This window comes from Paroedura picta, chromosome 3 (assembly GCF_049243985.1).
Source record: "Paroedura picta isolate Pp20150507F chromosome 3, Ppicta_v3.0, whole genome shotgun sequence".
Classification (NCBI taxonomy): domain Eukaryota; kingdom Metazoa; phylum Chordata; class Lepidosauria; order Squamata; family Gekkonidae; genus Paroedura; species Paroedura picta.
In genome coordinates, this window is record NC_135371.1 from 175,330,439 (window position 1) to 175,355,157 (window position 24,719).

General features: G+C 55.1%; 3 protein-coding genes across 5 annotated transcripts in view; all 3 read left to right on the forward strand.

The window, feature by feature from the left end:
• Positions 1-964: 964 nt before the first annotated feature.
• On the forward strand, positions 965-14,825 carry YJU2B (YJU2 splicing factor homolog B). 2 transcript variants are annotated; one of them, XM_077329801.1, is made up of 10 exons: positions 965-1,037; positions 3,845-3,886; positions 5,189-5,242; positions 5,949-6,031; positions 6,840-6,895; positions 7,670-7,730; positions 10,218-10,360; positions 10,473-10,645; positions 11,584-11,722; positions 12,836-14,825. In XM_077329801.1, exons 2-10 carry the CDS (start codon positions 3,884-3,886, stop codon positions 13,246-13,248), a joined length of 1,125 nt encoding a protein of 374 aa, XP_077185916.1. In that variant the 5' UTR covers positions 965-1,037; positions 3,845-3,883; the 3' UTR covers positions 13,249-14,825. The 2 variants fall into 2 exon arrangements, with proteins under 2 accessions (XP_077185916.1, XP_077185917.1); XM_077329802.1 differs by having other exon boundaries at positions 987-1,037; positions 6,840-6,908.
• Positions 14,826-16,007: 1,182 nt separating this feature from the next.
• On the forward strand, positions 16,008-20,880 carry C3H19orf53 (chromosome 3 C19orf53 homolog). 2 transcript variants are annotated; one of them, XR_013229686.1, is made up of 4 exons: positions 16,008-16,171; positions 17,163-17,218; positions 19,143-20,576; positions 20,694-20,880. XR_013229686.1 is itself a non-coding variant. In XM_077329803.1 (3 exons), exons 1-3 carry the CDS (start codon positions 16,081-16,083, stop codon positions 19,281-19,283), a joined length of 288 nt encoding a protein of 95 aa, XP_077185918.1. In that variant the 5' UTR covers positions 16,008-16,080; the 3' UTR covers positions 19,284-20,880. The 2 variants fall into 2 exon arrangements, 1 of the variants encoding a protein (XP_077185918.1); XM_077329803.1 differs by having other exon boundaries at positions 19,143-20,880.
• A 2,851-nt stretch (positions 20,881-23,731) lies between these two features.
• The window catches only part of ZSWIM4 (zinc finger SWIM-type containing 4), a 41,618-nt gene continuing 40,630 nt past the window's right edge, over positions 23,732-24,719 (forward strand). The window contains exon 1 of the mRNA XM_077329805.1: positions 23,732-24,074. Coding sequence (XP_077185920.1) covers positions 23,889-24,074 — 186 coding nt within the window. The 5' untranslated portion in view covers positions 23,732-23,888. The remainder of the gene's footprint in view (positions 24,075-24,719) is intronic.

Consider the following 24,719-nt stretch of genomic DNA (forward strand, 5'->3'; position numbering starts at 1 on the left):
TGGGATGGTCACAAAATGGCTGCCACAAGAGGTGGAGTTTGCCACAAAATGGCTGCCACAGCTTTCCTTCAAGCCACGGCAGTGGCTGTCAAAGCAACACTTTTAAAGAAACTGACACTGCCAGTCAAATGATCAATGGCCAATCAGGAGTGTTGTGGAGTACTCGGGAGGATTGGCTAGGGATACCAACTTTGCCCTGGAAAATTCCTGGAGATTTGGAGCAGTTTTGGAATAGAGGGGGGAAATGCCACAGAGTCCCGTCCCGGCCAAGATCTTGAGGTTGCAGATCAGCTTCAGTCCAGGAGCCCTGTTGGGATGCAGGAGAAGAGATCAATTGGAATCCAGAGACCCACACGATTTTGGGGTCTGTTTCTGAGAATCAAAGCTCCCACCATCTGATGTAATTCCTGGAGGAAATGTGGATCGATGCATGCAGATTTCTTTGTGTTTCTTGTAGGGGTTTTGCCCTCTGGTTTTGGTCGTGGCCAAACTGGCCAGTCTTGTGTCAACCCACAAAAAACACTTAGGGTTGCCAACTGGGCTTGGAAATCCCTGGAGATCTGGGGATTGAGCCTGAGGAGAAGACAAAGCAGACATCCCAAGCAGCCCTTTTCTCCAGGGGGACTTCTCTGTGACAGGAGCTGGAATTCCGGGGGAACTCCAGGCCCCACCTGGAGGCTGGCATCCCTGACCCTCAGTGCAGTTCCCCCCCCCCATCCCAGCCTCCCTAGTTGCCATCTCCAGGCTGGGGAATGCCTGGAGCTGTGGGGTGAAGCCGGGGAGCTTCTCCTCCTCGGTGGCTCCGCGTCCCCCCCTCCGGCGCCGCCCTTTCCTCCCGGGAGGGTCTCCCTGCCGCCTGGAGAGGAGCTGGAATTCCGGGGGACCTCCCGCCGCCCCCTGGAGGCCGCCTCCCTCGCTCCCTCCCTCCCTGGCGCCGGCGCATTCCATCCCTCCTCCCTCCCTCCCTCCTTCAAGGGGCGTGGCCAGGGGGCGTGGCCAGGGGTGGTCCAGACGGGCCGGAGCGCGGCTGCAAGGAGGTCAGTGCGGGGGGAGCTGCAGACCCCTGGCAGGCGGGGGGGGGGCTGGGAGCCCCTCCGGAGGGGGCAGCACTTGCGGGGCGGGGGGGGGAGAGGCTGGGTCTCCCTGCTCTTGCAGGGAGGGAGGGAGGGTGGAGGGCTGGCGGGGGGTGGAGGGGTGCCACCCCCAGGTGGGAGATTCCTGGAGACTTAGGGGGTGGAGGCGAAGAAAGGGGGTTGGGGAGGAGGAGGAAGCTCCGTGGGGTCCCCCCCTTCCTAGAGTCCCCTCCCCCTTCCCAAAACCAGCCCTCATCTTCATCTCAGTTTTCGTTCCGGGAGGTCTCCAGGCCACGCCTGGAGACTACCTGGAGACTAAAAGCAAAAAACGACCCCGTGGTATTGCGACAGGAAGGCGCTTGTCCGTTTGCAGGGCTGGCCCAACGGGGGCTCTCCATGGCTGTGAACTACATTTCCCATGAGCCCCTGTCGGCATGTTGTTTGTTGCTGGCAGAGGCTCATGGGAGTTGTAGTCCGTGGACCTCTGGCGGCCACGTTTGGCCAGCCCAGGCTTACAGGGAAGCCCAGATGCAAAAGGCGCTGGATGTCCCTGCCGAAGTCGACCCTGTCTGGGGGTGGGGTGCTGCTTGGGGGAAATGCGTGGGGGGGGCCTGTTTCCCCCGTGCAATCTTGGCTTGTGTCTGGCATTCATCTTTAGGAGGTTCCCCCCCTCTCCATTTGTGACGGGCTTGTTGAAAGAAACAGCCTTGTGCCCAGTGGAAATATTACATTATTTACAATTAACATCATTTTTGCTTTCTGCCACCAATGGTTTGGGGGCTCTTTTTTGTCTCCGCTGTTTGGCCAGCTGATTTATTTCTTCCACGCCTGGAGATCTAATCCATCTGTTCCCCTGCAGTGCTGGGAAACCCCTGGAAATATGGGGAGGCATAATCCCAAACTGTCCACCCTCCGCAGGATCCATTTCCTCCTGGAGATCTCCTCTGCAATTCAGAGATCAGTTTAAAATCCAGGGGACCTCCAGGCCCCACCTGGAGGTTGTCAACCCTGAAGTAGGGGATTGTAACTGCTTTATGTGTGTCTGTGTGTGTGTGGGGGGGGAGCTGTTGTATTATGGGACCTCTTATTAGGTTGCTAGAGCCTCTTGTGGTGCAGAGTGGTAAGCAGCAGACATGCTGTCTGAAAGCTCTGCCCATGAGGCTGGGAGTTCAATCCCAGCAGCTGGCTCAAGGTCGACTCAGCCTTCCATCCTTCCGAGGTCGGTAAAATGAGTACCCAGCTTGCTTGCTGGGGGGTAAACGGTAATGACTGGGGAAGGCACTGGCAAACCACCCCGTATTGAGTCTGCCATGAAAACGCTGGAGGGCGTCACCCCAAGGGTCGGACATGACTCGGTGCTTGCACAGGGGATACCTTTACCCTTTTTTACTAGGTTGCTAGCGCTGAATGGCACTTAAGCCATGAGAACAGCTCCTCCTCCAAGCCCTTACCAGAAATATATTATGTGTTCTGTTCCTACTGTTAAAAATGATTTATTTATTTATTATATTTATTATATTTATATGCCGCCCTCCCCGGAGGCTCAGGGTAGTTTTGATGCATGTTCTGTTTTGCTGGTTCTATGTACACCGGCCCGAGACGTCACAGTGAGGGGCAGTATATAAATTGAATGGATAAATAAATAATCCATGTAGAACATCGAAATGAGCTTGAAATGTATTTCTCGTACAAAACTGATAATTTCACATACACCGTTGATGAACCTCCCCAATAGCCCACAAGATTATATGTGCTTCAGCCCTCGGTGGTCAATAACATATGCTCTTTCCGACAAACACACATTCAGAAGTTAATGTATCGATCCAGACTGGGAGTTGCTTTAGGACCGTCAACCGTTCCGGAGGGCCTGCAAGGCCAGGAAATTAAACCCTGATTCAAAACAGCAATACGCCATCCACAAAAACACCAACCCACCCAGGAGAAATGGGTTCCAAGGTTTATAAGGAGGCAATATAATAATATAATTGAATTAATACATTTTAATGTAAAGCCTTCAAACACTGTGAAAATGATTTGTGTGTGCCTTTTTGTTACCCGCCCTGAGCCAGCTGGGAAGGGCAGGCTATTAAAATAAAGCTAATAATAATACTAATAGTATTAATTTCACATGTTGTGCGGCTGCTGAAAGTTTATTAGGCACACCATGGGCCTCTTCTTGTGGGAACCGCACACACAACACAAAATCTTAATTGATATAACGATTTGGGATAACATTTCCAGTGCTTCTGGAAGTGTGGCCCGCCAGTTGTGAGTTGCGATAAAATGGCCAGTGTGGCTTCCTTATGTATGCTTTCATCCGTTCGCTGCCTTCATGGCCCTTGGGAGGGTATACATTTTTGAAAAGTAAAATAATATAATAAGTAAACATAATCTCTGTGTCATCTGGTCCCAGCTTTTTGGGGCAGTGGCTAATTTCTGAAAAGAAAAAGAGGTTTGTCTAAGGCAGGGGTAGTCAAACTGCGGCCCTCCAGATGTCCATGGACTACAATTCCCAGGAGCCCCTGCCAGCATTTGCTGGCAGGGGCTCCTGGGAATTGTAGTCCATGGACATCTGGAGGGCCACAGTTTGACTACCCCTGGCTGGATTTGGTTATGTGCTGGTGAAGGATGGAGCTTCACACGTGGCAAAAGGCATACTCTTTCTAAGTGATCTCAAAAGATGAAACATGGTAGGTGCTTTGCACACTCTTAAGAGAAACAGTACTTTTCTCTTGTGCCGAAGCAGTAACTTTCTCCCATTTCTCTCGCAGCTTGGCTTGTTCCGGCCTGCGGACTAGACATCTGCCACCATGGTGAGTGTGCTGGATTTTTTTAAGGACTATGTCCACAATTCTGAAGGTTTTCAACCACTCCCCCACAACCTGAACTGAACTTTTCTTGCTGGGATCTTCAGCGGGTAGTTTGTAGCATGTGGTGGAGATGCCGGTTGGCCTAACCCAGATCTCTGCGAGAGGACATGAATTTAGATGGATCATGACAGGGAAGGCAGGAAGAGTTGAGCCATCGCTTGGCTCTTGTGACCCTTTCTTGCATGCCCAGGGTAATCCCGACTTTGGAGTCGGGAAAGAATTTTCCTGCCGACCCGATTGGCCCAGGGTTCCTGGAGGTTTGTTGCCTTCCTCTGTACATAGAGCAGAGGCCACTGGGGGAGTGGTGGGGAGGTAGCTGAATTTCCTGTGTTGTGCAGGGGGTTGGACTAGATGACCCTTGAGGTTCCCTCTGGCTACATGTTTCCAGCTTTCTATGAAATGGATGAATCGCCCCCTGCTGTTCTGTCTCTCTGTGGTCTCCCTGCCAGATGAGAACTTTTAGAAAACAACCACCATCTGAAATGTTTTTCTTGAGGGATCCTTCTGGATGCTTGTTTCCTTTTAAAACCAAACATGCTTCAGTTTATATAGAATAATAACTGAACATTTCCGGCTCATCAGCTTCATTGGAGGCTTTTGAATTCTAGTCCTCTGGGAGAGGGAGACAGATTTCTCTTTGTCAGTTCTCTTCCCCTGCATCGTTTCATAAGCAATGTCTCATAGAATCATAGAATTGGAAGGGGCCATGCAGGCCATCTAGTCCAACCCCCTGCTCAACGCAGGATCAGCCCTAAGCATCCTAAAGCATCCAAGAAAAGTGTGTATCCAACCTTTGCTTGAAGACTGCCAGTGAGGGGGAGCTCACCACCTCCTTAGGCAGCCTATGCCACTGCTGAACTACTCTGACTGTGAAGAACTTTTTCCTGATATCTAGCCTATATCGTTGTACTTGTAGTTTAAACCCATTACTGCGTGTCCTCTCCTCTGCAGCCAACGGAAACAGCATCCTGCCCTCCTCCAAGTGACAACCTTTCAAATACTTAAAGAGGGCCATCATGTCCCCTCTCAACCTCTCTTTCTAAACTGAAAAGTCCTGGGCTCTCCCTGGCTTTCCTTCAAAGGAAGGGGCTCCAGCCCCAACGTCCTATCGATCCTCTCTGGGCTGAGAGAAGCCCGTGGAGGGGAAGATGAGAGACTGGAGTCCGGAGCGATATGCAAATGCTTCGAGGGATTGGAGACCTGGTCAAGTGATGGGATTCTGTTGCTGTCTTTGTGTCTTTACAGGGTGAAAGGAAAGGAGTCAACAAGTATTACCCTCCTGATTTTGACCCAGCCAAGGTAAGGGGCTCGGGGCAGATGGACAAATGTGAGCTGTGCCCTTAATATAGGAACGGATATTACCAAGGCTTGGCATGGGCCCAATTGTGGCTTGGCTTGGAGATAGGAGGCATTTAAGCCTTCCGCCCCAGCTCCTTTTCTCTCTCCAAAACTGGGCTTCCACTTGATGGTGCTTTAAAAAGGAAGAAGAGGCGCCCTTTAGAAAAATCCGTATTTTTTTCCTTCGAAAGAAGAAGAAGAAGAAGAAGAAGAAGAGTTGGTTCTTAGATGCCGCTTTTCCCTACCTGAAGGAGGCTCAAAGCGGCTTACAGTCGCCTTCCCTTTCCTCTCCCCACAACCAAAGGGCCATCGAGGCACACGATTAAGTGAATGGAGGCTAATTCCCTCTGACTTTTTATGTTCCCGTTCATGAATTGCGGATGTGAACAGACCCAGTTTAATTATTTGTCGATGGGCTTGGGGGAGGGAGGGAAGGCAGCCTGGTCTACCCGACACCCATAAGATCTTGTTTTTATATACACAGGTTGGCTGTGAAATGAGGAAGGATCCCAGTTGATCCCCCTAAAGCAGGAACTCCCCCCCCTCCGCCCCCCTCCATGGTCAGGACAAAATGGCGGAAGGCCACTCCCTCGCATAAGGCGCAGGCAGGCGAGGTGCTCTCAACGCTAATTAGGACGTTAACGTGGCTTTCTTTTCCGCTTTGCAGCATGGGTCCCTTAACAAGTATCGCCACAGCCATCCTTTGCGGGAGAGAGCCCGGAAGCTCTCCCAGGGCATCCTCATCATCAGGTGAGCACACCTGCAGGCGGTCCTTTTGGAGGCCGGGTAGTCCGGCAGAGGTGTGAGTGCATGGAGCAGGGGTCCCCATCGGGGTTTTTTGGGGAGGGCGGGGCCGGGTGGGGTTCTTGCCCAGCGGTTCTGCTGATTGGCCCCTGAAGGTCCAATTGGCTAATAATAGTCATAGATTCTGTTGGTCTAAAGAAATAGAACCTAGTCTGTGTCCAGAGGCATCTTCAAGACCACCCACCTTAAATTCTGGGGGAAAGTTTTTCCTGTGCATGCAAAAATTCTTCAGAGAGTACAATGTTCCAGGGGCTCCTTTAAGACCCACAAAATTGAATTCTGGGTTTGATTTCTCTTCTGCACGCACATTTATTCAGATATAATAACAACAACAACAACAACAGTGAATTAAATCATGTTTCCAATGCAGCTGCCGGGGGGGGGGTGGCGTTTGCATTAGTCTCTCTTTATTTATCCAATTTCCCTCTGCTCTCCAACTTCCTCTGTGCCTTGGGCTCTGCCTTCTGCGGAAGCCATTTTGTGGCTGGCTCTTGTGGCAGCCATCTTGGGGTTGCGCCCACCACCCTGTGTCCTAATTCCAAAGGATCAAAAAAGTTGCAGGCCCTGTCTTAGAGCAAGGGAGCCAGACCCACACCTGTTTGGAGATCTTAGCAGGGAAAGATCCGCTTGTGCCTGCCATAGCCTTGTTTGGGGATGGGAAGGGAGCTGCACGGAGCTTGGTACTGAGCTAGTGGAAGCCGTGGGGCGTCCCTCACAGCCTCCTGTGAATTCCTCTTTGACTGTTCCTTTCTAGGTTTGAAATGCCCTATAACATCTGGTGCGACGGATGCCAGAACCACATTGGCATGGGTAGGTGTGAGAGGTGACTGACATGTATTCAATTTTGGGTGTCACAGTTGAAGAGGGATGGAGACAAACTGGAGCGTGTCCAGAGGAGGGCAACAAAGAGGGTGGGGGGTTTGGAGACCAAGACGTAGGAGGAAAGGTTGGGGGAGCTTGGTCTGTTTAGCCTGGAGAGGAGGAAACTGGGAGGGGATTTGATTGCCATCTTCAAGTATTTAAAATGGTGGCATATGGAGGATGGAGCAGAGTTGTTCTCTCTTGCTCCAGAGGGGCAGACCAGAACGAATGGGATGAAATTAATTCAAAAGAAATTCTGTCTAAACACCCGGAAGAAGCTCCTGACAGTCAGAGCGGTTCCTCAGTGGAACAGGCTTCCTCGGGAGGTGGTGGGTTCTCATCTTTGGAGATATTTAAACAGAGGTTGGATAGCCATCTGACGGAGAGGCTGATTCTGTGATGGCTTAAGGGGGTGGCAGGTGACAGTGGATGAGCGAGAGGGTTGTGAGTGTCCTGCACAGTGCAGGGGGCTGGACTAGATGACCCAGGAGGTCCCTTCCAACTCTAGGATTCTATGACACCAGAGCAGACGGAGGCATAGCTCAGGCCATTGCAGAAGAGGGTGGAATCCCACTCCCTAAAATCAGAGGAACAAGATGGATGGTTGCTTTGTTCCATTTTTGGCTCTGGCGGGGTGGGAGTGGGGGTGGATTATTGTGCGACTTTGAACTGGGAATGAATTTTGGAAATGAACTTCTAGCAAGACTTTTCTGTTTGCTGCAGGCGTTCGATACAATGCAGAGAAGAAGAAAGTGGGCAATTATTATACCACCCCGATCTACAGGTGGGTGTTCTCTTTTATATACACATGCTCACGGGACACAGCAGGGCTCTTCTGAGGGTCTTCTCAGGGGAAGGCCTCGGCCTCTCTGCCCTGTGGCTGGCCCTGCAGAGGAACTGGCTGGCCCCTGGGTGAGACGGGAGGCTGGACTGGAGGGACCCTCCCTGGCCTGACCCAGCAGGGCACTACTGAGGGTCTTCTCAGGGGAAGGCCTCGGCCTCTCTGCCCTGTGGCTGGCCCTGCAGAGGAACTGGCTGGCTCCTGGGTGAGACGGGAGGCTGGACTGGAGGGACCCTCCCTGGCCTGACCCAGCAGGGCTCTTCTGAGGGTCTTCTCAGGGGATGGCCTCGGCCTCACTGCCCTGTGGCTGGCCCTGCAGAGGAACTGGCTGGCCCCTGGGTGAGACGGGAGGCTGGACTGGAGGGACCCTCCCTGGCCTGACCCAGCAGGGCTCTTCTGAGGGTCTTCTCAGGGGAAGGCCTTGGCCTCCCTGCCCTGTGGCTGGCACTGCAGAGGAACTGGCTGGCCCCTGGGTGAGACGGGAGGCTGGACTGGAGGGACCCTCCCTGGCCTGACCCAGCAGGGCTCTTCTGAGGGTCTTCTCAGGGGAAGGCCTCAGCCTCTCTGCCCTGTGGCTGGCCCTGCAGAGGAACTGGCTGGCCCCTGGGTGAGACGGGAGGCTGGACTGGAGGGACCCTCCCTGGCCTGACCCAGCAGGGCTCTTCTGAGGGTCTTCTCAGGGGAAGGCCTCGGCCTCTCTGCCCTGTGGCTGGCCCTGCAGAGGAACTGGCTGGCCCCTGGGTGAGACGGGAGGCTGGACTGGAGGGACCCTCCCTGGCCTGACCCAGCAGGGCTCTTCTGAGGGTCTTCTCAGGGGAAGGCCTCGGCCTCTCTGCCCTGTGGCTGGCCCTGCAGAGGAACTGGCTGGCCCCTGGGTGAGACGGGAGGCTGGACTGGAGGGACTCTCCCTGACCTGACCCAGCAGGGCTCTTCTGAGGGTCTTCTCAGGGGAAGGCCTCGGCCTCCCTGCCCTGTGGCTGGCACTGCAGAGGAACTGGCTGGCCCCTGGGTGAGACGGGAGGCTGGACTGGAGGGACCCTCCCTGGTCTGACCCAGCAGGGCTCTTCTGAGGGTCTTCTCAGGGGAAGGCCTCGGCCTCCCTGCCCTGTGGCTGGCACTGCAGAGGAACTGGCTGGCCCCTGGGTGAGACGGGAGGCTGGACTGGAGGGACCTTCCCTGGCCTGACCCAGCAGGGCTCTTCTGAGGGTCTTCTCAGGGGAAGGCCTCAGCCTCTCTGCCCTGTGGCTGGCCCTGCAGAGGAACTGGCTGGCCCCTGGGTGAGACGGGAGGCTGGACTGGAGGGACCCTCCCTGGCCTGACCCAGCAGGGCTCTTCTGAGGGTCTTCTCAGGGGAAGGCCTTGGCCTCTCTGCCCTGTGGCTGGCCCTGCAGAGGAACTGGCTGGCCCCTGGGTGAGACGGGAGGCTGGACTGGAGGGACCCTCCCTGGCCTGACCCAGCAGGGCTCTCCTGAGGGTCTTCTCAGGGGAAGGCCTCGGCCTCTCTGCCCTGTGGCTGGCCCTGCAGAGGAACTGGCTGGCCCCTGGGTGAGACGGGAGGCTGGACTGGAGGGACCCTCCCTGGCCTGACCCAGCAGGGCTGAGGGTCTTCTCAGGGGAAGGCCTCGGCCTCTCTGCCCTGTGGCTGGCCCTGCAGAGGAGCTGGCTGGCCCCTGGGTGAGACGGAGGGCTGGACTGGAGGGACCCTCCCTGGCCTGACCCTGCAGGGCTCTCCTGAGGGTCTTCTCAGGGGAAGGCCTCGGCCTCTCTGCCCTGTGGCTGGCCCTGCAGAGGAACTGGCTGGCCCCTGGGTGAGACGGGAGGCTGGACTGGAGGGACCCTCCCTGGCCTGACCCAGCAGGGCTCTCCTGAGGGTCTTCTCAGGGGAAGGCCTCGGCCTCTCTGCCCTGTGGCTGGCCCTGCAGAGGAACTGGCTGGCCCCTGGGTGAGACGGGAGGCTGGACTGGAGGGACCCTCCCTGGCCTGACCCAGCAGGGCTCTTCTGAGGGTCTTCTCAGGGGAAGGCCTCGTCCTCTCTGCCCTGTGGCTGGCCCTGCAGAGGAACTGGCTGGCCCCTGGGTGAGACGGGAGGCTGGACTGGAGGGACCCTCCCTGGCCTGACCCAGCAGGGCTCTCCTGAGGGTCTTCTCAGGGGAAGGCCTCGGCCTCTCTGCCCTGTGGCTGGCCCTGCAGAGGAACTGGCTGGCCCCTGGGTGAGACGGGAGGCTGGACTGGAGGGACCCTCCCTGGCCTGACCCAGCAGGGCTCTTCTGAGGGTCTTCTCAGGGGAAGGCCTCGGCCTCTCTGCCCTGTGGCTGGCCCTGCAGAGGAACTGGCTGGCCCCTGAGTGAGACGGGAGGCTGGACTGGAGGGACCCTCCCTGTGCGTGCAGGGCTGTTGTGGGACCCTGCAGCCCTGTCCTTCTCCCTGCAGGTTCCGGATGAAGTGCCACCTCTGCCCCAACCACATTGAGATGCAGACGGACCCTGCCAGCTGTGACTATGTCATCGTCAGCGGAGCCCGGCGGAAGGAAGAGCGTTGGGACGTGGAAGCCAACGAGCAGATCGTGGCCACGGGTGAGCGGGGGGAGGGAGTTGGTGAGACAGGGGGGCCCCCTCCTCGCCTCGCAGCCCCCGAGGGTCCTCCAGCCTGGCCGAGTCCGGACTCCTGGTCCTTTGTGTCCTTCAGCCCACGAGGAGAAACAGAAGCTGGAGACGGATCCCATGTATCGGCTGGAGCACGGCTCCAAGGACCAGAGCAAGCTGCAGCGAGCCGTTCCCACCCTGCAGAACATCCAGGAGGCTCAAAGCGCTTGGAAGGACGACTTCGCCCTCAACAGCCTCCTGAGGCAGAAGTTCCGGGTGAGGAACCTCCTCGGCTGCGTTACGGCCGCTGCAGCGCGGATAAAGCAGACTTTGTTCTGTATTGTGCTTTGGATTTTTTAATATTTGAGCAAAGTGTGATCCCACAAAGACCCACAAAGTTTTGTTCAAGGCGTAAGCTTCCGTGTACACAGTCACAATGCACCACAAAAGGTTTTACCTCGATCAGAACTTTGTTGGTCTTCATGGTGCCCCTGGAATCACTTTGTCCTTGTCCAGCTGCTTCAGACCAACACGGCCACCTGGCTGAATTCATTCATTCAGTCGGTCGGTCACTCATTCATTCCTTCATTCCTTCATTCCTTCATTCCTTCATTCCTTCATTCCTTCCTCCCTCCCTCCCTCCCTCCATTCATTCATTCATTCAGGGATTTATCTACCGCTCCTCTCAGAATACCATCTCGGGGCAGTTTACAGAATCTAAAACCACAATAGAACCTATTTATTTATTTATTATTTTGGATTTGTATGACTGCTGCTCTCAGCGAACTGGCTCGCAGCGGTTTACAAAACATGTCAATGAAACATCAAAATGAACGGCTCTACAAAAGAAGTGAACACTGTAGCATTTGCAAAAAAATGCAGTAATTCACTGCTGCGCCCCACCATTGCTGAGAGTGACTTGTAAGCAGAGCCCTCTTTGCTGAGCCTCCAAGATCGGACGAGATCAGGCTGGTGAGGGTTATTCGGGCAGATTCACGGCACTCTCTTGGCTTCTCCCTTTTTAACATCAGTCCCTGCAGGACAACTGGGAGCCCATTGTGCTTAAAACAAATGGGAAACGCTCTTGATCCACAGGGGCTTGATTGTAGGTCCCTTCCCCCCTCCTGGCTCTGCTCCCCCCCTCCACCCTCTCCCCCCCCCGCCCGCCCTCTTTGGCTTAGTGGCCACTCTGATGCTTGTCCCCCCCCCCCCAGGAAGAGAAGAAAGTCCTGCAAGAGGAGGAGAAGAAGGACCTGGCCCTGCAGTCCAAGGCCAGCCTCAGCATCCCGCTAGTGCGGGAGTCCGACGAAGACCGCCAGCTGGCCACGCTGCTGAAGTACCAGAGCCTGGGTTGTAAGTGAGCGGGCCGCTGGCCTCTGGGCCTTTCTGGGGGGGAAGGGGGAGCCCCTCAGTAGAGCTGCCAACCTCCCGTGGGATCTGGAGAGCTCCCGGAATTACAACCGAACGGCACAAAATCAGCTTCCCTGGAGAAAACAGCAGCTTAAGGTGGACTCTGTAGCATTGTATCCCTGCTGAGCTAGCACGGTGTCGTGGACAGCTGGGCTTGATTCTCCATTCTTCCCCCACATGCAGCCAGCTGGGTGACCTTGGGCCAGTCCCAGTTCTCTCTGAGCTTTTCTCGCAGAGCAGTTCTCCCCCAGCCCTACCTACCTCTCAGGGTGTCTGTGGTTGGGAAAGGAAGTGAAAGGTGTTTGTAAGCCACTTTGAGACTCCTTTGTGCAGAGGAAAGCTGGGTATTTAAAAAAAAACGCTCTTCTAATACAAGAACTGAATGCTTTTCGGATCCCCTGGTGCCCCCTGGAGACCAGCCTCCCTGGCTCCAGCAGGTTCCATCCTCCCCCCTCCCTCGTGGGGCAGGGCAAGGGGGGTGGTGTCCAGAGGGGCCAGAGCACCAGCGGCAAGGAGGGGTGTGTGGGGGGGTTCTGTGGGGAGGGGGAAGCAGGAAGCAGAGAGTTGGGAGAGGAAAGGTGTGGGGGAATGGTGTGTGTGGGGGGAAGGATTGAGGGGGAGGGACCAGGAAGGTCAGGTAGGTGGGAGAGGCAAGGGGGGAGTGGGGGAAGAGAGAGGGAGGGGGCCTTCAGGTATACATTCCACATACCCTGTGATAATTGGGACTCCCACGATAATTTTATTTACTTCCCTGGTTCTCTGGCTTTCTTGCCAGTCGGGATCCGGAGCTGTTTCCATCCTCCTCCTCTCCTCCATTTCCGCCACACAACAACCCTGTCAGGTAGGCTAAGTGGAGGGAGCGTGACTGGCCCAAAGTCCCCCAGTGAGCTTCTGTGGCCCGAGTGAGGATTCAAGCCCGGGTGACTCAGATTCCGGTGCAATGCTTTTATCCCGTACGCCACACCCGCTCTTGAATGGAGCCCGGGGGCACAACGGAGGCCTGCCAGGATACCCCCCTCCCGCCTTAACGTCTCCTCCCTTGCTTGCCCCTTCCAGCCTACGAAGACAAGCAGAAGCAGAAGCGCAGCGCCATAGCTGAACGCCCCTGGTTCTCGGTGCCCCAGACCTCTGGCACCAAAGCCGGCGACGCCCTCAGGAAGCTGGGACTGTCTCCAAAACCGCCGGCCAGCAAGTCGCCCCTCGACCCGGCCCACCTTGGCGTCGTGCGTCGGAAATCCCGGGACAACCACGGAGCTTCCACGGAGGAGGAGGCGGCGGTGGTGGCTGCCCCCCTGGCACAGCAGGGCGAACAGGGCTGGCATGGCATGGCAGAGAGCGTGCCCCTTGGCTCTCCCGTGCAGACAGACCCCGTCGCCCAAACGGCCGAAGGAAACCCTCCGTGCGATTCGTCCACCTCGCTGGTTGCCGATTATTCGGACTCTTCGTCCGATACGGATGCCGGACTATGAACACGAGCGACCGGGGTTGTCCGTAAGAGTCGGCTGCAACGGGCATCTCAGCGGATGCGTTTTCCGAATCCGGTGGCGCCTTCTTGGTTGGACACGGCTGAGTGGGGCCAGATGGGTCACCCCAGGCAGGATGCTCTTGGCGTGCGCCTGTGTGCCTGTGTGAGGTCCCTTCCGCTCCCTGTCCTCAGGTTGTGTGGGCTTCCGCTGCTGCTCCAGAAGCACCTGCCGTTCCGGGTTTTCTCTGGGGCTGGGCCGAGACGGCTGGAGGCCCCCGAATCCACGAGGCACACATTACAGAGCCTCCCCCATTGCGGAAAGCTACTGATCCAAGTTCGCAAGGGGAAAGGAAGAAGCAAAAACAAGGATTTGGGCAACCTGAGTGGATTACCCCAAAACGCTCAAACCGTGGCTCTCCAGATGCCCATGGACTACAATTCCCATGAGCCCCTGCCATTGGCAGGGGCTCATGGGAATTGTAGTCCATGGGCATCTGGAGAGCCACGGTTTGGCCACTCCTAGGAAGCCCAAATGTTGCTCTGTGGCAGGTGGGAAACACAGATTTGCAAAGGCAGTCAAGGAAAACTCCAGTTCATACATGTCACCCAGGCCATGCTGGATACTCATGAGAAATTACAAGCAGGATCAACACCCCCCCCCCCTCATTCCTTGTTGTGTCCCCCTGGATTTTGAAAACCCAACTTTTCTCACTGTTAGCTGCCCTGCAGTTCGGGAAAAGGTTTCGTTTTCATGGTGTTTTGCAGTTTTCTTATTAAAAACTTAGGAAAGGGGAGCTGCGTTCCGGGGGAGGGGGAATGAGAGGAGGGAGTCTTTGCTGATTGCAGAGTCGTCATGTCATCCCCCCCTCCCCAATTCACCACATAGTCGTCCTCCCCCACTCCAATTCACCCCCCCTCCCCAATTCACCCAATTCACCACAACACAGGCGTCGTGATTCTGCAGGAGAGCAAGATGTGGCAGCTATGGAAAGTTGCATTCTTTGAGGGAGAGAAAGCTCCCATCCCTGCCTGGCCGTGAACACATGCGCGGACATGTGTGACCAAAGCATCAGGGGGGCGTTTGGGTTGTGGGGCTTCGGTGCTTCTCCTCCCATAAGAGCAGCAAGCTTCTTACTGGCTAGAGCAGGGGTAGTCAACCTGTGGTCCTCCAGATGTCCATGGACTACAATTCCCATGAGCCCCTGCCAGCAAATGCTGGCAGGGGCTCATGGGAATTGTAGTCTATGAACATCTGGAGGACCACAGGTTGACTATTCCTGGGCTAGAGGGTTTTCCTGCCTTCTAACTGGCGGGCTGACCTGGGCAGCTGTTCTCCCAAGCAGTTCCCACAATTTCCAGAGCAAACGTGAGGGCGAACCTCCAGGCGCATGATTACATGTGAGGGAAACTCCCGAGAAGTTGGTTTTCCTTCTGGCTGGTTGATAGCTGGCCGGAGCAGAGGAGTGGATTTGTTAGCCCCTCCCTTTCCCTGTGGCCAATCGGAAGTTCTACAGCGGCAGCGTCACATTGTACAAATATTGTAAACATCGCAGAATAAATGCAACTGCTCATTTGGTGTGACGAGTTGCGGAATTCCATGTCTCAGGAGGCGGAATGTGGATTGTCCAAATGCAGAGCTGGAATCTTTTCAGAACGGTTGGCCTCCTCGGTTCTACCTCCCGCTGGCTTTTAAGCACCGGAATGCCGCATTCTGGATCCCAGTGCATATTTAACCCTAGGTAAGATCTGCTGAGTTCTGTAGGATTTGCTCCGAAGTAACTGCACAGATCTGCAGAAACCAAGGTATTTCCAAATGGTGCAGCTGCAGGTAGTATGGCAAACAACGCCAGCAAAGCTGAGATTGCATGCAAAGCATTGCCCATATTATTCCCATGCGCCACCTGAATACATGAGGGTGCGTCTTATCCTTGGCCCGTCAAAGTCCATGCTGTCTTTCTGGACAAACAGCAGCTCGGGCGAAGAAGGGTCATTCGTGTCTCCTGCTGCCTGGTCCTTTCCGACTCCGATTCAAGCCCAGGGGCACCTGAGCGACCCACAAGATTGTGTGTGTGTGTGTGTGTGTGTGTGTGTGTGTGTATAAGCTTGTGAGAGTCAAAGAAACAAGGGAGGTGGGTCTGAAGGAACGCACGGCACATGCTCAGATGCAGCCTGGGCGTAAATATGCTTTTTAAAACGAACGCTAGATGCCAAAGGAAAAACACGACAATTGAGACGGGGTAATTTGGCACAAGATACAATTTCTACGGCTGCTGGGATTCAAAGGCCTTCTTCTTAAGCCCAGCCAGGCAGAATGCAGACTCAAGAGCAGGGGTAGTCAAACTGCGGCCCTCCAGATGTCCGTGGACTACAATTCCCAGGAGCCCCTGCCAGCGAATGCTGGCAGGGGCTCCTGGGAATTGTAGTCCACGGACATCTGGAGGGCCGCAGTTTGACTACCCCTGCTCAAGAGCCTTCCGCCCCCAAGCCTCGGACAACCTGGTGCCATTATCCACAAGCCAGGAGAGGTCTCGCAAAGGTTGCCACCCCCCAGGGGAGGCCTGGAGATCTTTCACAACTGCGCTCCAGACTGCAAGAGGGCAGGACCCCCTGGAGAAAGGGGCTGCTTGGGAGGGGGGGACTTTATCCGGGAGTAGCCAAACTGCGGCCCTCCAGATGTCCATGGACTACAATTCCCATGAGCCCCTGCCAGCGAGCGCTGGCAGGGGCTCATGGGAAATGTAGTCCCGCAGTTCCCTCCCTCCCTCCCTCCCCGGGCGCTGCTCTCCTCCGCTCCGCCCGGGCTGCTTCCGGCGGGCCTCGTGGGCGCAGGGCCGGGATGGCGCAGGGCAAGCGCAAGTTCCAGGCGCGGCAGGCGTCCTCGTCGCGCAAGAAGCCCCCCGCCGCCCCCCGCGGGCCGCGCAAGGGAGGTACGGCGACCCCCTCTTTTCCGGGTGGGTGGGGCTCACTCCCGGGAGGCTGGGGGGGAGGGGCTTCCTCCCTCCCGCGGATGCCAACCCCCCGGCGGCCGAGCACAGCCGAGAAGCTGCTCCGGAGGGTGGGCTTGGTGACCCTCCTCGCCGCTGGAGACCCCCGGCTGCTTTGGGCACGGGGAGGGAGGGGGCGGGCTGGGCAGGTCCGGGAACGAGAAGCAGGAGCTGGAAGGGTCTGCGAAGCCAGGCAAGGGGCCCCCCCCCAGACTCATACCTGGAAGGGAGACCCCCCCTCACCCAGGAAGCCCCCCAGGGTCCCTCTGCAGAGGCAGGCCAGGGCAAACCTCCCCTGTCTCTTGCCTGGACCCACATGGTCCATCTCAGGAGTAGTCAAACTGCGGCCCTCCAGATGACCATGGACTACAATCCCCATGAGCCCCTGCCAGCGTTCGCTGGCAGGGGCTCTTGGGGATTGTAGTCCATGGACATCTGGAGGGCCGCAGTTTGACTACCCTGATCTCATCAGATCTCAAAGCAGGGTCTCAAAGTAGGGTCAGCCGTGCTCAGTACTTGCATGGGAGACCCCCCCCCCCCAGAAGCCCAGAGGCGAGCAATGGCCAACCACCCCTGCACCCCTCTTGCCTTGGAGATTCTGTACGGTCACTGTGAGTCGGCTGCAGCTGAGGGTTACCTGCAGATACCAAAGGCTATAAGGAGATAGATACAAAGGTAGCGATAGATGGTGAACAGGCCTCCTCTGGAGGGGAAGAGTCTTTGATGCCCTCCGTCGGATCTGGCCTTTGGGGGGCTCCCCACGAACTCCCCGGACTCCTGCCCTCGCCTGCCTCCGTGTCCGGACCCTGGACTTCCTTGGTGGGCTCAGCACACCTTGGCGTCTGTGGAGGCACCCCATCCTGCCTCTGCGGTTTCTCCTGGTGCCGTGGGGAGACAGAGAACTCAATTCCTTTGTGCCGGATTTCTCCCGCAGGCCGAATAATCGCTCCCAAAAAAGCTCGAGTGATCCAGCAGCAGAAACTGAAGAAGGTGAGTTCCCCAAGGGCCACCCTGAGGGCCACGCTCCCAGGGCAACCTCTGCGTCTTGATGCAACTGAGGGGAGGCCTGTGGAGAGTAAGGTCACCTAGGAGGCTGTCATTTGAGCAGGACATGCGAGTATTTCCCGTGGTTTGTGACCCTAAACCAGGGTTTATCAACCCTGGTTTTGTGAAATTTCGGGGTTTCTTAACGGTCCTGAGAGGGTTTCCTGAATAGGTAGGAATTTATTTATTTGTTTATTTATAAATATTTTTTTAATTAAATTACATACAATCAACAGACAATCCCCGACAAAAAAACAAGCCCCCAAACCAACTCTGTAGCTTCATCAGTCTTTTGATGCCTGTAAACCAGGGGTAGTCAAACTGCGGCCCTCCAGATGTCCATGGACCACAATTCCCAGAAGCCCCTGCCAGCATTACAGTCTGAAAATTTATTTATTTTATTTATTTATTTATTATATTTATATTTCCTTAGTAATTAATTTTTAAAATATATATTTAATTTTTAAAAAATATTTATTGGTTGATATGACCTTATTTAGTCATGTTGACCTGCCCTTTCCCCCCAAAAAATGACCAGCGGAGGGGGGGTGTCCACAGCTATGGTTCCCAATTATATTCAGCTTAATGGTGCCACTTCTGGGGTTTCTCGAAGCCTGGAGAATATTTCAGGGTTTCCCAATGGTAAAAAAGTTGAGAATTTATTTCTGAGAGGGAAATTCCATGTAGCTTTCAGAAAGACTCTTGAAAGGTTTATTGCTAGTTTTGAAGGCAAAGGGGGGGCTGGCTGGAACAAAAACTTGTTAAAAATCAGTGCACTAACTTGTATGGTTTTAAGGACCCTCAACCTTGCTACGTTAGAGGGAGTTTCATCATATAGATAAATTTTGGAACCATTTGAGGGTTTTTAAACTGCATTTAAAAATCAAAAGAAGAAGGGGACGACAGAGAACGGGGATGGCTGGATGGAGTCACTGAAGCAGTAGGTGCAAACTTAAATGGACTCCGGGGAATGGTAGAGGACAGGAAGGCCTGGAGGATCATTGTCCAGGGGGTCGCGATGGGTCGGACACGACTTTGCACCTAACAACAACAACAACAAAAACTGTATTTTGCATTTGCAAATTGCTATTACTGATGAAAAATAACCAGTTAACCAGGATTAACCAGTGGCTTGACTGATGATATTGTACCTGTGTAAAGGTAAAGGTAAAGGTATCCCCTGTGCAAGCACCGAGTCATGTCTGACCCTTGGGGTGACGCCCTCTAGCGTTTTCATGGCAGACTCAATACGGGGTGGTTTGCCAGTGCCTTCCCCAGTCATGACCGTTTACCCCCCAGCAGCAAGCTGGGTACTCATTTTACCGACCTTGGAAGGATGGAAGGCTGAGTCAACCTTGAGCCGGCTGCTGGGATCGAACTCCCAGCCTCATGGGCAGAGCTTTCAGACTGCATGACTGCTGCCTTACCACTCTGCGCCACAAGAGGCTCTTTTATTGTACCTGTGCAATAATATTCAAAGCTGAATTGTATAGTATTGATTAGCAAACCAAAGGCAATTGTAATTTGTAAGCCGCTTTGAGACTCCTTCAGGCGGTGAAAAGTGAGATATAAAAATCAGCTCTTCAAATTATTTATTTATTGCATTTGTATACCGCCCTCCCCTGAGGCTCAGGGCGGTTCACACGGAACGTAAAGAACAAGACATCAAACTCGGTTTTGTGTCAAGTAGAACTTCAGCAACATTCATCCTTACTGCTTATTCCCCATTCCCCATTTAAACGTCTTACCACTTCTACACATCCAGCTCAGCACGTTAACTTTCAGCCATTATACCGCAATCCGAAACGGGAATTCATCGTATAGCACGTATTACAGAGGAAATGGTTTTCAAAATAAAATCTCTCTGCAGAACCTCGAGGTCGGCATCCGCAAGAAGATCGAACATGAGGTGGTGATGAAAGCCAACGCCAACCAGCCCAAGAAACTGACCCTGCTGAAGACGCCGAAAACAGAAGCCAAAAAGGAGCCCGGCCACTCCAGCCAGTCCTAGCGGTCCTTTGAGTTGGGGGCAGGAGGTAGCCTGCCCCTCCCAGATGGCTGGATCCATGGCAAACCCCCTTTGTGCGGTGGGGAGGGACTTTCCCAGGTGAAAAGCAAGAAGCCACCTGGCAGTTGGGGTACACCTCTCTTTATTCCTGGGTTTGGAGAGGAGCTTTCACTCCCATAGAAGAAGCCATGCTGCAACAAGCCTTGCTTGGCCTTACCTAGATGACGGAGACGAAAGCTGTTTTCAGCTATCCCAAATTGAAGGAAATAGAGAAGGAGCAATTGGTGGTTGCAGGGGGGAAGTGCTTAATATATGTGAACCCCCAATGCATTTTCATGTCAAGCTTCTTGGGGGGGGGACACTTAATATTCTTGCTAGAATGTTGCTTTTGCTTCTATAAGCAGTAAACTGAATGAGTGCAGTGCTTAATACTTACAGAAGGGAAATCTCTGTTTCCTTCATTAGACCTGGTGCATCCCTTTTCTTCTTTCAGCTAGCCCAAATTGACAGAGCCAGACTAGAAGTTGAAAATCTCATTTCTAAGGGAAAAGGATGTTATTAAGACTGGGCTTCCCTTCCAGCATCCTTGCCTGATGCTAGATTTCCAGTTTTGCATAGTAGTCCGTTAGCACCTTCCCTCTGCTGCATCCTTGGCTAATATTGGACTTCCTGTTTACATAGTAGTCCGGTAGCACCTTCATTACCCTGCGTCCTTGCCTGGTGCTGGATTTCCCATTTGCATAGTAGTCCGGTAGTTCCTTCACTACCCTGCATCCTTCTCATTTGCATAGTAATCAGGTAGCACCTTCTCTGTGTTGCATCCTTGCCTGATATTGGACTTTCTGTTTGTGTAGTAGTCTGGAAATGCTCTCTGCAGCACTACAAAAGCAAAAGATATGGACCATGGATTGGGTTCATGCTCCATGGTTCTTAGGCCAACATGAAGTCCAGTACCTGAACATTAGGCAGCAAGCTACTGCAGTTTCCTTGCCGCAGTGATTTCTAGCATGGGCTGTGAGTGATCCAATTTGACATGTCTGCAGAAGACTTCTGCCTGGACTCTAGATGGCCAGGAAGCAATCTGGAAACAAGATTGGTTTTCTCACACTGTTGGTGCTGGGATTTTGCCCTCGGTACCTGCTTCCTGATATTCCGTGTGATGCTTCACGAATATTTAGTTGCTGACCGCATCTTGCTCCACCTGTGCTGATTGTTCTTGGAACCTGGAGTGCCCTGGCTTGGGTGGGTGGCTCTTGAGAACAACTTCCCGCCCATCTCCGTTCCCTTAGAGCAGGGGTAGTCAACCTGTGGTCCTCCAGATGTCCATGGACTACAATTCCCATGAGCCCCTGCCAGCATTTGCTGGCAGGGTCTCATGGGAATTGTAGTCCATGGACATCTGGAGGACCACAGGTTGACTACCCCTGCCTTAGAGGAGAGCTACTTAAATACAGATGCAGCCCAGCAAACCCAAAACTACAGGAACTTTTTGAAGGTGAAATTATGGCTTGTCCAGCAACTACAAATGTTTTTCTGTAACAACAACAAAAAAGTGAACTTACGCTGCATTGAATAAATATGGAAGGTGTTATTTGTTTAATTGTGTGTGTGTGTTAAGTGCCACCAGATCGCTTCGAACTTGCGTTGACCCTATGAAACCGTGACTTCTCAGACATCCTATCACCATCATCCTTGCTCAGGTCTTGCCAAAATCAGTCAAACCCTAAATTGTTGACTTAGCTGGCTTGTGCTTGCCTTAGATTCCAACATGGAGTTCATCCAGCCAATGGAACCATTAAACTCAGTGGGATTACACTGGGATGGGAGAACAGAATTGTAGCAGTGCAATCCTCAGAAAGCTTTCCTGGGAGTAAGCTGTACCGAATATCTTAGGACTTCCTTCTGAGTAGACCAGTCTAGGATTGTTCCTTTGGTGTACTTCAAAATAATGAGATATACCGTATTTAACCCATTAAAAGGGTTTTTTAAAAAGGATAGATGCGTTTATTCCGTACTTATAAAATTCATATTCTGGGTGTAGGAATTCTAAATTCTGCACCAACCAAAACACAATTCTACAACCACAAGAAAACCTACTCAGGTGGGTCACTGGGAGGGTGTGAAGCAACAGAACCAAGTCTGAGTCCAGGGGAGCTGTGAAGACTAACCAGATTTAATTCTGGGGATAAGACTTCTCCAGCCATTACATATGGGCTAGCTGCCAAGAAGAGCTAGTAAGAGTCAAGATGCACAAGGAGCTGGGTGATAAGGATAGCTAAAACTGGATTCAAGTCGTTGGTAAGATCTGTGAATAGCACCAAATTAGCATAAGGATAATAAAAGATCTATTAACAAACAGATGTGAGAACTAAACTTGAGTCTAGTGGCACCAATGAGGCAGTTTAATTCTGGATATCAGTGAGAACTGAGTGACTTAGCATATGTAGCAAGATAAGAAACTGATTGTCTCTATTAAGCCCTGGGGGTTCTGTTCTGAGTGTTGTAACAACTTGTACTTCAGCCATCTCCCATTCCAGTCTGTTTTTGAAATTCCTTTGCTTCTTTGAGGTCCCCCACTGAATGCCCTGGGAGTTGGAAATGTTCTCCTGGGAGTTGGAAAGGTTCTCCTCCAGATTTCTCAATTCTGTGATGAAACTGCCTGATACTGAGTTAGACCTTTGGGGCACCAAGGTGAGGCTCAATGTCTGCTCAGACTGGCACTTGCTCTCCTGGGACTCCACCTGAGGTCTTTCCCATCCACTCCTGATCCTAACTGGAGATGCCGGGGATTGAGTCACTGAGGGTCTCAGGCCAAGACTGAGGGTCTCAGTCTGCCACTGAGGGTCTCAGGCCAAGGTCTTTCCCATCCCCTCCTGTCTGGTCCTTCTAACTGGAGATGCTGCCGGGGATTGAACCAGGGACCTTCTGCCTGCCAAGCAGAGGCTCTGCCACTGAGCCAGGGTCTCGGGCCAAGGTCTTTCCATCCCCTCCTGCCTGGTCCTTTTAACTGGAGATGCCAGGGATTGAACCAGGGACCTTCTGCCTGCCAAGCAGAGGCTCTGCCACTGAGCCAGGGTCTCAGGCCAAGGTCTTCCCCATCCCCTCCTGCCTGGTCCATTTAACTGGAGATGCCGGGGATTGAACCTGGGACCTTCTGCCTGTCGAGCAGAGGCTCTGCCACTGAGCCAGGGTCTCAGGCCAAGGTCTTCCCCATCCCCTCCTGCCTGGTCCATTTAACTGGAGATGCCAGGGATTGAACCAGGGACCTTCTGCCTGCCAAGCAGAGGCTCTGCCACTGAGCCAGGGTCTCAGGCCAAGGTCTTCCCCATCCCCTCCCGCCTGGTGCTTCTAACTGGAGATGCCGGGGATTGAACCTGGGACCTTCTGCCTGCCAAGCAGAGGCTCTGCCACTCCTGCTTGGTCCTTTCACGTGGAGAAAATTTTTTTTCACAGTCAGAGTAGTTCAGCAGTGGAATAGGCTGCCTAAGGAGGTGGTGAGCTCCCCCTCACTGGCCGTCTTCAAGCAAAGGTTGGATGCACACTTTTCTTGGGTGCTTTAGGATGCTTAGGGCTGATCCTGCGTTGAGCAGGGGGTTGGACTAGATGGCCTCTATGGCCCCTTCCAACTCTAGGATTCTGAGTCGGAAGTCTGAACTGAGCAGGTCTGTTTTTATCCTGCTGCCAGGTCGGCGAGTGGGTGGGTGTGGGGAGGCCCGTGAAAGGGTCCCTTCCCCAACGAGGAGGCACTGGGCCAGGAGCGGCGGCCACCCTTGTCGCGTGATGCTTGCCCAGGCCCCCGCCTGGGCAAGGGCCTGGCCGGGCTGGCGCTGCGGTGTCCCCCCCCCCCCCGTGAACGGCCCCGGCCTGAGCTCGCCCGCTTGCCAGGTCTGCCCGGGTGGGCGGGAGGCGTTCCGAGCCCCCCCCCCCCCCCGTTCCTTCTGGCCAGGATCCGGCGTTCGCGAGAGATTCCATATTATATTATTCCATAAGGGATCCGTGGGGTGTTATTCATACCCCCCCCCCGCCCCTATTTGCCAAGCGAGTTTCCCTGTTGGGGGGGCGGGGAGGGGGCCGAGCAAGGAGCCCGCCCCGCCCTTCCGGGGAGCGCCCGTTCCGTATCCGGAACGCCCGGGCCACATTGTTGCCATTCCCAGCCGGCTGCAGAATGTTGTGAATGGAAGGCCTCGCGCGCCAGGCCCCGCCCCCGCAGCGCCGCCTTTGGCCGAGCCTCGGCCTGCCGCCTCGCCGGATTGGCTGCGGGCCTCCGCGCCGGTGATTGACACGCCGTCCCCAGACAGCCGCCCGCCCCGAAGCCCGGCCCCCGCTTTCCCCCGCAGGGGGAAGGGGAAAGCACCGTTCTCCCCGTGACAGGCAGCCGCGGCCGGCCAATGGACGCGCGCCCTTCCCGCGCGGGCGGCCAATCGGGCTCGGGCGCCGCGAAAGGGGCGGTGCGCCGCGCGAGCCGCCGCCGAGCTCATTGTTGTGGGCGCTCCTTAAAGGCGCCGCGTCCGCCGGCGGGGAGAGCGGACCGGCCGAGGCTGCGGGGCCGGCGTGGCGGAGGGCTTCCCGGCGAGGGCGCGCACGAGAGGCCGGGGATCGGCCGGGCCTATGGAGCCCCCGCCCGCCAAGCGCAAATGCGGCGCCGCCGCCGCCTCCTCCTCCTCCTGCGGGGACCAGAGCGAGCCCGGCCCGCCCGCCGCCCCCGCCGCCGCCGCCGCCGCTTCCTCCTCCTCCGTGGAGACGCTGCTGGACCTGAGCGCCCGGCGGGTGGCCGAGACCTGGGCCTTCGAGCAGGTCAGCCCGGGGGAGAGGGGGAGGGAGGCGGCGCAGGGGCACACGCAGGGCCGCCGCTGTCAAAGGCCCCGCTGGGGGTGCCAACTCCCGACCGGGAGAGCCCTGGAGACGGGCGGGAGGGCCTCCCGAGGGGACGCTGGCCCCTCCCCACCGAAGCAGGCGTTTTTTTTCCAGGGGGGCCGGTCTGGAGAGCCGGTCTCCAGGTCCCCCCTGGAGGGTGGCAACCCAGGGCTGGAAGTGTCCCCCGAGATTTGAGGGTGGATCTTCAGATGGGTGCGAAGCCCCAGAGCCCACCCTCTGAAGCAATCATTTTCTCCAGGGGAGATGGTTTGGATAGTCGAGAGGTCTCCATGTCCCCCCTGGAGGGTGGCAACCCAGGGTTGGATAGGGTCCCCGGAGATTTCAGGGCAGGGAGGAAGGCCCTAAAGTCCTGAGTAGCCGTATTCTTCAGGGGAACGGATCTCTGGAGACTGGTGGCCATTCCGGGGGAATCTCTGGCTGACCCCTGGAGGTTGGCAACCCTAGCCTGGACCTGTCTTCCCTTCTTCGCCCCCTTCCTCCGTCTCAGCTCAATCCGGATCAGAGAAAGTGCCCCCCCCTCCACTGGGGGCTGCCCTTTCCCCTCAGCCTGTTTCAGCCTCTCAG

Excerpts from the sequence above, each read along its gene's own strand:
- C3H19orf53 (XM_077329803.1), top strand. The coding sequence starts at position 16,081 with ATGGCGCAGGGCAAGCGCAAGTTCCAGGCGCGGCAGGCGTCCTCGTCG. Across the intron at positions 16,172-17,162 it reads CCGCGGGCCGCGCAAGGGAG|GCCGAATAATCGCTCCCAAA; the intron begins GTACGGCGACCC and ends TTTCTCCCGCAG. Across the intron at positions 17,219-19,142 it reads AGCAGCAGAAACTGAAGAAG|AACCTCGAGGTCGGCATCCG; the intron begins GTGAGTTCCCCA and ends ATCTCTCTGCAG.
- YJU2B (XM_077329801.1), top strand. Across the intron at positions 6,032-6,839 it reads CAGGGCATCCTCATCATCAG|GTTTGAAATGCCCTATAACA; the intron begins GTGAGCACACCT and ends GTTCCTTTCTAG. Across the intron at positions 10,361-10,472 it reads CGAGCAGATCGTGGCCACGG|CCCACGAGGAGAAACAGAAG; the intron begins GTGAGCGGGGGG and ends TGTGTCCTTCAG.